This window comes from Oncorhynchus mykiss, chromosome 10 (genome assembly GCF_057628025.1).
Source record: "Oncorhynchus mykiss isolate SJ-2025 chromosome 10, ASM5762802v1, whole genome shotgun sequence".
NCBI classification, from domain to species: domain Eukaryota; kingdom Metazoa; phylum Chordata; class Actinopteri; order Salmoniformes; family Salmonidae; genus Oncorhynchus; species Oncorhynchus mykiss.
This window is the reverse complement of record NC_143031.1, coordinates 75,258,469-75,269,943: the sequence shown is the minus strand read 5'-3', so window position 1 is coordinate 75,269,943 and position 11,475 is coordinate 75,258,469. Positions and strand designations below refer to the sequence as shown.

At 38.1% G+C, this 11,475-nt stretch overlaps 1 protein-coding gene across 2 annotated transcripts; it reads left to right on the top strand.

Moving 5' to 3' along the window:
* Positions 1–667: 667 nt before the first annotated feature.
* On the top strand, positions 668–8,339 carry LOC110515221 (GTPase IMAP family member 9). 2 transcript variants are annotated; one of them, XM_036953874.2, is made up of 3 exons: positions 668–833; positions 6,231–6,305; positions 6,626–8,339. In XM_036953874.2, exon 3 carries the CDS (start codon positions 6,727–6,729, stop codon positions 7,705–7,707), a length of 981 nt encoding a protein of 326 aa, XP_036809769.1. In that variant the 5' UTR covers positions 668–833; positions 6,231–6,305; positions 6,626–6,726; the 3' UTR covers positions 7,708–8,339. The 2 variants fall into 2 exon arrangements, with proteins under 2 accessions (XP_036809769.1, XP_036809768.1); XM_036953873.2 differs by having other exon boundaries at positions 800–1,515.
* Positions 8,340–11,475: the final 3,136 nt, after the last annotated feature.

Here is an 11,475-nt window from a genome sequence, read left to right as displayed (position 1 = left end):
ATGTTTTCATTGACAAGATTCTCAGCATAAAAACAGTAAAGAAAATAAGAGACTCACTCAGCTGTGAGTCTTTCTGGGTACGTTTCTGAGAGCTTTGCACACCTGAACTGTACAATATTTGAACATTATTATTTTTACAACTCATCAAGCTCTGTCAAGTTGGTTGTTGATCATTGCTAGACAGCCATTTTTAAGTCTTGCCATATATGTTCAAACCTATTTAAGTTGAAACTAACTAGGCCACTCAGGAACATTCATTGTAGCCTTGGTAAGCAACTCCAATGTATATCGTTATTTTATGCCTGGTTATGACACCTACATAAGTGTCAAAACCCACATTTATTCAAATTATTTTTCTCCCTGCCAAGAATATTCCTTTTGTTTTACGTTAGTTTCTTAAATCCTTTGTTGTTGCAATAAATTCTTTACAATCATTTTCTTCATCATGTTTTATAAAAGTTTCATGATGCTTTATGACCATTCTGTGTCACTTTACTTGGACGAATAAAATGGTCGAGGTTCTGTCCGAAAAGATATGCAGGCAGTGCATTGAATCAACCAAAGGTTGCGTGCCACATCTTCCAGATGGCACTATCATATGATGTGGTTAGCTGACATTAAATACCTATCCAAGCGTTGTAAGATATAGCTTTAGTCAGCTTGCGTCAGTAACATAGTCACCGCAGGAACTCAACACAGCATTTCCAAGAAATCACGTGACTGACTAGAAAGCAAAAACGTTCATACGAACCCAAACATTGCTATAAAACATTGGCTGCATCTCCAATTGTAGACATATGCCTCCAGATATCTAGCTCAAAAGGCAGGCAAAGGTAAGGACGACCATAAAGTTACTATTACAAGACAAGCCTGAAACACATTCCTGTTGCATGTTTTGATATTACAAATGGGTGTTCTTTCCAAATTGACATTCAAAAATGATCTGTGAAACTTTTACAAAGACTGCATATGCAATTTATTTTATACAAAGCATTCTATAATATGTTTATCGTAACGAGAGTAAGTAATGAATACATGTCATGTTATATGTCATGTTATAATTTTGACGCCTGCACTATAAAAGCTCTCTTACCATTTTAAAGCTAGAATCCTTCATTGAAACCATAACAATGCGTTCTCCCCACCCGTTATGCTAAAAAGCTAAGGACTGGGGCTGGATAGATTTAACCACTCAAATTCATAGACAGAGCTATAGACTGATATCAAATGTATAGTTTTATCCATGTATGTTTACAAATAGAATTAAACAAGTTTAGGCCGTAATTCAATCAGATCAAGGAGATAGCCGACAGCCGCATAGCTTATCTTTAGGCGGTGCCGTAGCTGCTCTTGTGATCATTGTCATGAAGCCACACCCTTCCCACTTGCATTAGATTAGATGATCAGCAACGCAGTTAAGCCAAAACCACGGCCGGTTATTCAGAGGGGTGTTTTATTACGCTCCCATTGGATAGCTAGCATTGTCTCACTCACGGGATCAGCGCACCTTCCAAGGTAAGGACGGAAAGTGTACTTTAACAATTTGCTGCCTACCGTAATGCAGACCTATTATTATTTTATTATTATTATCATCATCATTATCATGTTAACATTTGCCCATGTATTTATTTTCAGAGTTTCAATGAATTGTAAAAATGTTTCAGAACTCTGCTATCAGCTAAATTAACCTAGGCTCGGTATCTGAAGTTGTTATATTATCGTTAGTAGCATATGCTTAAATCTTTATTTCTCAAATGTTTTTTTGCGCTACGTGATATTCACTTCCGGACTTGGAGATCGCTCAAAGCGTGGTAGAACGCTACTCTGAATAACGGGGTGTGGTTTTGTCTTAACTGCGTTGGGGAAAAGAAAGACGCTGTTCAGACGAGAACATGTAGGCTATAAATAAATAATGACGTTGAAATTGAAAATCAGTCAATGAAACAAATATGTATATCTGCCTAATCGAGGTGTGGATTACATACCACATTCCAGTGATCGAATTGAGAAAAAAGGCTGCAGGTATTTATTTAACGGACTCCGTGCAGCTAATGGCAATGTCCCCAAGGAGCGGATTTAGTCCGGAGAAGTAACACTCCAAAAAGTAATTAATAAACCTTTTTCATTTCCATATGTACTAGGAAGCTTAGTTTATTTCTTCGGCTTCAGGAATGTGACTGAAAAAGTGGAGAAAAAAAGTTACTGATTGAAAGTATAACGGGACATCTGTGAAAAATTAGAGGAGCTTACTAAGGTCTTCAAAAACTCATATTAGACCGGGAGCCTACCGGGAGCCTAATGCATTATGTCCCTTGCGCTGCTGGTTCACCAGTATGAAGAAAATTGCAAACAGCTTTTTTTGTTCCAGCCCTCAAGAACTGTTGTCTGCTAAAGATGATAATCCGTTTCCATCTGCCAATTTATGTCAATTTATGGGTAGTATCCAGACGATTTGTCCACAGAGCTTCCTATACTCTATTTCAGTAAGGTGTTGATGCCGGTACTAAGAAGAATGAGAGGCTCAATTAAATATGTTACAGAACTGCTGTATTTGAAGCACAACTCCCTTCTTCCCAGTTTCCCTGACGTTGCTATGGCAATATAGCTGTATTTAACTTCCCTGTAACTGCTGCTTCTGCAGACAGATCCTTTTCTACACCAAAACTCAGAACTACCTAAGAAGTACAATGTCTCAGGAAATACTGTCTGGGTTGGCAGACTTCAGGACACCAGGGGAGTCTCAAATTTAATTTGATTTAATTTACCTTGAATTTTGCAGCCTATTTGTTTGTTTATCTGTTAGCCAGATAAAATCTTGCTACTGTTATAGCCTCGCTACTGTATATAGCCTCGCTAATGTTATTTTTCCCTGTCTTTTTACTGTTGTTTTTATTTCTTTACTTACCCATTGTTCACCTAATACCTTTTTTGCACAGTTGGTTATAGCATGTAAATAAGCATTTCACTGTAAGGTCTACCTACACTGTTGTATTCGGCACCCGTGACAAATAAACTGATTTGAGTTCAACATTAAAGTGGCTGAATTTATCTTCAAGCCGACAACTTGTCATTGTTAAGCTATTAGAGTACCTTTTTATAAAATGTTTATACATATCAGCTACAGTTGAATTCGTAAGTTTACATACACTTAGGTTGGTCGGCCGATTAATTAGGGCCGATTTCAAGTTTTCATAACAATCGGAAATCGGTATTTTTGGAAACCTATTATTATTTTTTTCTACCTTTATTTAACTAGGCAAGTCAGTTAAGAACACATTCTTAATTTCAATGACGGCCTAGGAACGATGGGTTAACTGCCTTGTTCAGGGGCAGAATGACAGATTTTTACCTTGTCCGCTCGGGGATTAGTTTTTGTAACCTTCCTGTTACTAGTCCAACGCTCTAACCACCTGCCTTACATTGCACTCCACGAGGAGCCTGCGTAGCAGTCTGACTACCTGTTACGCGAGGGCAGCAAGAAGCAAAGATAAGTTGCTAGCTAGCATTAAACTTATAAAAAAACAATCAATCTTCACATAATCACTAGTTAACTACACATGGTTGATGATATTACTCGTTTATCTAGCGTGTCCTGCGTTGCAAATAATCGATGCGGTGCCTGTTAAAAGGAACCACCAGCTTTCATGTGTTCTCATGTTCTGAGCAAGGAACTTAAACGTTAGCTTTTTTACATGGCACGTATTCCACTTTTACTTTCTTCTTCAACACTTTGTTTTTGCATTATTTAAACCAAATGTAACTTTTCATTATTTATTTGAGGCTAAATAGATTTTATTGATGTATTATATTAAGTTAAAATACGTGTTAATTCAGTATTGTTGTAATTGTCATTATTACAAATAAATACATAAGAAAAATCGTCATCGGCTTTTTTTTGGTCTTCCAATAATCGATATTGGTGTTGAAAAATCATAATCGGTCGACCTCTATTGGAGTCATTAAAACTAGTTTTTCAACCACTCCACAAATTTCTTGTTAACAAACTATAGTTTTGGCAAGTCGGTTAGTACATCTACTTTGTGCATGACACGTAATTTTCCCCAAAATTGTTTACAGACCGATTATTTCACTGTATCACAATTTCAGTGGGTCAGAAGTTTACATACACTAAATTGACTGTGCCTTTAAACAGCTTGGACAATTCCAGAAAATTATGTCATGGCTTCTGATGGGCTAATTGACATAATTTGAGTCAATTGGAGGTGTACCTGTGGATGTATTTCAAGGCCTACCTTCAAACTCAGTGCTTCTTTTGCTTGACATCATGGGAAAATCTAAAGAAATCCCCCAAGACCTCATAAAAAAAAATTGTAGACCACAAGTCTGGTTCATCCTTGGGAGCAATTTCCAAATGCCTGAAGGTACTACGTCCATCTGTGCAAACAATAGTACGCAAGTATAAACACCATGGGACCACGCAGCCGCCATACCGCTCAGGAAGGAGACACATTCTGTCTCCTATAGATTAACGTACTTTGGTGCGAAAAGTGCAAATCAATCCCAGAACAACAGCGAAGGACCTTGTGAAGATGCTGGAGGAAACCGGTACAAAAATATGTATATCCACAGTAAAACGAGTCTTATATTGACGTAACCTGAAAGGCCGCTCAGCAAGGAAGAAGCCACTGCTCCAAAACCGAAATAAATCATTCTCTCTACTATTATTCTATTCTGACATTTCACATTCTTAAAATAAAATGGTGATCCTAACTGACCTAAGACAGGGAATTTTTACTTGGAATAAATTTCAGGAATTGAGAAAAACTTAGCCAAATACATTTAAACTAAGGTGTATGTAAACTTCCGACTTCAACTGTACATTTGGAAACTACGTTCACCGTAGCTAGAATATTTAGCACCCTAACAACCGCTCATTTGGATTAGAAATACAACATTCATTTACACTTAGATGTCTTTCTCTGTCATCTCTGTTGAAACCACTAGATCCGTCTATGGGGAGTAGTTAGTCTCTGGTTGTCCACAGAGGTCACAATGACCTTAGTTGTAGGCCTCTTTGCTTGGAGTGTTCTTAGAATGGATACCACAGGTGTCACCCATGGTGGTGAGAGGGATCTGTTCTTCCCTCTCGTCTTTGGTCAAATTGTCCCAGACTACTTTACATACCCATCTGCAGAGTGTAAATGTTTGGTCTTTACCTCTTCACTCGTCAAGAGTTTTACAATTTTCTGGTCTTGTAGTTTTAACCATTTCAATGTGTGGACCACGTCCTCACCTTCTCAATTCTCTATTTAAATTCTCAGCTAGTCCTTTTAAGCACACTGGCCTGAATGGCGGTTCCATCATGTTGACATGAGCTCTGAGATCACTTGGGCGTGGCTACTGACTGGGCTGACTGAAAAAAAACTATTCTCATTTAGAAGGCTAAAATCACATTGCTATCTTTTCCAAAATAGTTTCATATGTAATACAGTTATCAACATTTAGATGTAAATCTGATATTAGTGAACGCTCTTAAAGTTAGTGCTTCCATTATTAAGTCTTTCTGATCATTTTAATAACGTCACAAAATAGACATGAATTTCTCATATTCCATCTGTGATCATTGAAATATATTGTCCCGGTGTCCATTGCTTGATGTTGAAGTTTTTTGTGCAACGCCCAGACATTCCATTCTCAATTTTACAACCGGCTGTTATTAAGTCATAAAACCGGCCCTGTAAGAGAGAGAGAGTTTGGCTGTCAGACATTGGCCTAGCTGATCCGGCACCTTTGATCCTCACCAAGGAGAGTGTCATGACACTTGTGAAGGGCATCTTTACGATGAAGACATACTCTTGTGTGTGCCTCTTCCTGGTCACATTGTGGCATTGATTTCAGAGAGCCCTTTGAGAGCACAAACTCAATTGTAGCATAGATCTCTTTTCCATTTTCAGATTTATTGGCAAACACCTTCTGTGTCAACATTTTGCAAAGCTCCTGTTTGTTATTAGGGTTTCTGAGGAAGTATTAGAACGTACATGGACGTTGGTTGTCTCCCCATCTGTAGTCTTTTAGACTACTTTGTGGGTAGGCAAAGAATGGACAATGACAGCTCCGTCAATTGTGTTTCCTTTATTTAGGCAGTTATTGTTAATTTGCTTAGAGTTTATACTTTATAGACGAAAAATATTAATCTAAGAAGCAATGTGAGACTGAAAATGTAGATTTAGCAGTTCTGTAAGATCAACAGTGTAATTTTTATCCAACAGAGACCCAAATTTCTCTGGTTGGGAACAATAGACCTGGGAAGACCTTGACAGCATTCCAAAACCCTAACATGACTGGTGAGTACTTCGTCTTCATTTCACTGTATGTAGGCTACAAGACAGTGATGGGCACGGATTTATCTTTTTTTTTTTTATGGGTTTGCACAAAATAATTATATTTTCAGTAATTAATACATTTTCATAAATTATATGTAGGATTACATGTAGCTTAATTTATAGATAATGTAATTGTTAATTTGCTTACAGTCCATATTCTACAGACCAATGTCTAAGAATCTAGAAACTGATCATATTCAGTAGCTATTCTGTATGATGACCAAACAGAAAGAACATCAGACTTCTTTCTACAGTAACAACATCTCCTTCTTATCCAACAGAACAAAATAAAGAGGTCCGTATTGTTCTGGTTGGAAAGACTGGAGCTGGGAAGAGCGCAACAGGAAACACCATCCTGGGGACAAAAGCTTTTAAATAAAAAATGTCCTCTATTTCTGTGACATCAACATGTGAAAAGAAAAGAGGAAATGTGGGAGGGCAACATGTAGCTGTCATCGACACACCAGGCTTGTTTGACACCAAGTTAACACAGGAGGAGGCACTGAAAGAGATCTCACAGTGCCTGCTTTTCTCTGCTCCTGGTCCCCATGTGTTCCTGGTTGTGATCAAGCTGGGAAGATTCACTGAAGAGGAACAGAAAACTGTGGAGATGATTCAGATATTATTTGGGGATGAAGCATCCAGATACACCATGGTTCTCTTCACACATGGAGAGAGTCTTGATGATGACGACGTTGTAACAATTGAAGATTATTTGCTTGAAAATCCACATCTTCAGTGTTTGATTGCCAAATGTAATGGAGAGTATCAGGTCTTCAACAACAAAGATAAGAATTGCTCCCAGGTCACTGAGCTGCTTGAGAAGATAAACAAGATGGTGAAGATGAATGGAGGAAGCCACTACACCACTGAGATGTTCCAGGAGGCTGAGAGAGCGATTGAAGAGGAGAAGAACAGGATCCTGAAAGAGAATGAAGAGAAGATACGCAGAGAGGAGGAGAAACTGAAGATGGAAAAAATTAAAATAAAAGCTCTGGAGAAAGTTCTTAAAGAGGAGAATGAGAGGATCCTGAGAAAGAACAAAGAGCAACAACTCAGATATGAGGAGAAACTGGGGGAAATGAAAATAGAAGCTCGGGAGGAAGCAATTAAAAAGGAGAAAGAGAGGGTCCTGAAAGAGTACGAAGAGCAGAGACTCCGAGAAGAGGAACTGACAGTGGTATCATCCAGAATGTTTGCTGTGGGGGAAGAAATAAAGACGCTGCCAGAAAAACATGAAAGAGAGGCTAGAGATGAAGCTGAACAATTTTCAATTTTCAAATATTTGGATTTCAGTGGAATGTTGGCCCCCGTCTTGAATAAGTCGCTCAGCTACATCAGAAGCAAATGTAATATACAATGAAAATGTGAAACAGCGGTGTACCATCTAACATTGCTTTACTCTACTGATTAACTTGCTTAGATATTCAACTAACTAGCTATTGATAAATCTAGCTAGCTAGCTATTGATAAAGATCTGTACATTTTCTGACTTTTTTTTTCTTAGTGTCTCTTCATCTTGCCTGTTCCAGTTCGATATTGTAATGTGGGGTGTCCTCAGAAATTACCTTTTAGATTAGGCCTATATCATGTCATGTGCCATACATCTTCTAAATGCAGGCGGTTGTGGCAATTACATTGACTTCTAATGTAGAGACTCCGAGTTAGAAAATGGTATTTCATACACTGCAGTTGAGAAACAATAAGAAAATGATTCTGCTTTGAAAGCTGATAAACTTCTACCCCCATTTTTGAAAATGGCCCATGAATGTTTTGGTACACCAACTGGAGAACTCTTCTTTGTCTACACCCAGCCAGCATTGTTAACACCCTCTTAGGCCTTAGACCTACCCATCTCTTTAAGGATTCCTGTGAGGCCATTTGCTAAACAGAGTGTTTAGTTATTAAACAACCAAAGATTTCAAGACTGAAAGCGGTGAAAGTAGTAGCCTACAACATCGGAAAACTCCAGGTAAAAATAAATGTTATCTAGGCCTTGGCTTAGTCATGTTGTTCTTCACATTACCATCTCTGGTAAACACACACTATATCAAACTATATCAACTAAAATCAACATTTATTTGTCACATGCACAGGATACAGAAGGTGTAAACAGTTCAGTGAAATTGATACTTGCAGAGTGGAGTCTTTTGTTTAGACATTAGACAACAATTAATCATAATCCCAACTCATAATACCATTAATCTGTAGCTAAAGATAACCTACTAGGTTCAATGTTATGTAGCTAGCTAACATTAGGCTATAACTAGCATTGCAGAGATTTGAGATATTAATAATATTGCTACACACTTCATACACGTAACGTTAGCTAGCGAACCAGCCAGCTAACGTCAACTAGCTAACAGTACACATTAACTTGCAATAAAGACAACTTTCTGACAAAATTTGAAATGTATAATATCTGAAAATGTAGCTAGACTCTTACCCTTATACATGGATGAATGATTCTCCCTCTGCCATGGTTGCCCTTAGATTGAAGACGTAATGCTGAGATGGGTGTTTTATACAACAACCTCCTGTGTCTTCTTCTTCTGTATGTTTTATGGCAGACTACAGCCCAAAAAGGTGTGTTACCGCCACCAACTGGACAGGGTTGAAAACACCAAGGTAAAAATAAAACCCATGTGATAGGGAAAACGAACTTTATCCACCCAATATAAAACAATAAAAAAACACATTGACAACCAAAACCCCAAAACTCCCACTTCTTCCTTCAAATGTCCATATCTCCATTCTCAGGGTCTATGACCTGAGAGGATGGTATGGCTTGTGACAATACTCCTTGCAATTCCTCCGCCAATAAGTCTTTCAGTCCTATATCCACCTTAGCAGTGCCATTAATCACCATAGCTAAAACGACCACATAGTCCACCTTCTTAACTTTAACATATTTGGGTACTGCTGTTGAACTGCAAACCCTGCAGCCTTCAGTGAAGGCCTATTCAACACCATGGACTCTTCGGGAGCACCATTCGAACCCTTAACTCTTCTAACAGCCACTGCATATGACATTCTCTGGACAGACCTGACATTTGCCATCCCATTCTCTTTCACCCTTGTTGGGCTTTCCAAAGACGTGGCTTCATGGTTCCCACCACAATTGCAACATGTCACATTTGCATCACATTTAAAACACATGATATGATCTTTTCCACAACTTGAACATCTCGGCTTCTCCCTTCTGAAAACACATGACCAAAACCTTTAAAATGATCACATTGCATTGGAACAATTAACAAACGACTCATTAATAAACCAAACCATACTCATTAACAAACCAAACCATACTCATTAATAAACCAAACCATACTCATTAATAAACCAAACCATACTCATTAACAAACCAAACTCATTAATAAACCAAACCATACTCATTAATAAACCAAACCATACTCATTATCAAACCAAACCATACTCATTAACAAACCAAACTCATTAACAAACTAAACCATACTCATTAACAAACCAAACCATACTCATTAACAAACCAAACCATACTCATTAATAAACCAAACCATACTCATTAATAAACCAAACCATACTCATTAATAAACCAAACCATACTCATTAATAAACCAAACCATACTCATTAACAAACCAAACCATACTCATTAATAAACCAAACCATACTCATTAATAAACCAAACCATACTCATTAACAAACCAAACCATACTCATTAACACACCAAACCATACTCATTAACACACCAAACCATACTCATTAACAAACCAAACCATACTCATTAACAAACCAAACCATACTCATTAACACACCAAACCATACTCATTAACAAACCAAACCATACTCATTAACACACCAAACCATACTCATTAACAAACCAAACCATACTCATTAATAAACCAAACCATACTCATTAACAAACCAAACCATACTCATTAACACACCAAACCATACTCATTAATACACCAAACCATACTCATTAACAAACCAAACCATACTCATTACCAAACCATACTCCTACAAGATAAGAAGGAATATTCTCACCACTGTATGCTACTTTGCTCCCTTATTCCTTTGGACAATATTCCATGATTCAACCGCCATTATATTCACGCTCCACATCAATGTCCACTTCCGCCATCTTTTAGCTAACTGTGTTATCTTTTCGAATCTCTCCGCATTTGGAAATAATCTCTCTGCTTCCACAGGGCATTCCACTGATTTCAAAACTCTGTCAACTTCTTCCGTGACAAAAACACTATTAATTGCCGTTTCTTCTGATGACAGTGATGACAGTGTCTGGTGGAATTAAAATGTTTTTATCTAAATCCGGTAAATCTTCATTGTCTGATTCCGAGAGGCAGCATTGCATGATGGTCCTCCAGAAAGTAGTCCACAAATTGTTACGTTCTGACCATAGTTCTGTTATTTTATTCTTTGTTTTAGTATGGTCAGGGCGTGAGTTGGGGTGGGTAGTCTATGTTTGTCTTTCTGTGTTGGTTTTTGTGTTCAGCCTAGTATGGTTCTCAATCAGAGGCAGGTGTCGTTAGTTGTCTCTGATTGAGAATCATACTTAGGTAGCCTGGGTTTCACTGTTGGTTTGTGGGTGTTTGTTTCCGTGTGAGTGTTTGTCGCCACATGGTACTGGTTCGGTTTTCATCACATCGTTTAAGGTTTTGTATTTCAGTGTTCAGTTCGTAAATCGTCATGAACACTTACCACGCTGCATCTTGGTCCGATCCTTACTCCTCTTCAGACGAAGAGGAAGAATGCCGTTACACAAATACTGAACAGCTCATGTTATAAACAGAAGCGTGCTACATGGCAGACCAATCCAAACTCATCTCTTAGCAAGTTGAGGTGACTAAACTGCTTGGAGTAACCCTGTATTGCAAACTTTCATGGTCAAAACATATTGATACAACAGTAGCTAAGATGGGGAGAAGTCTGTCCATAATAAAGAGCTGCTCTGCCTTTTTAACATCACTATCAACAAGGCAGGTCCTGCAGGCCCTAGTTGTGTCGCACCTGATCAGTTGTGTGGTCAGCTGCCACAAAGAGGGACTTAGGAAAATTACAATTAGCTCAGAACACGGCAGCACGGCTGGCCCTTAAAAGTACACGAGGAGCTAACATTAATGATATGCA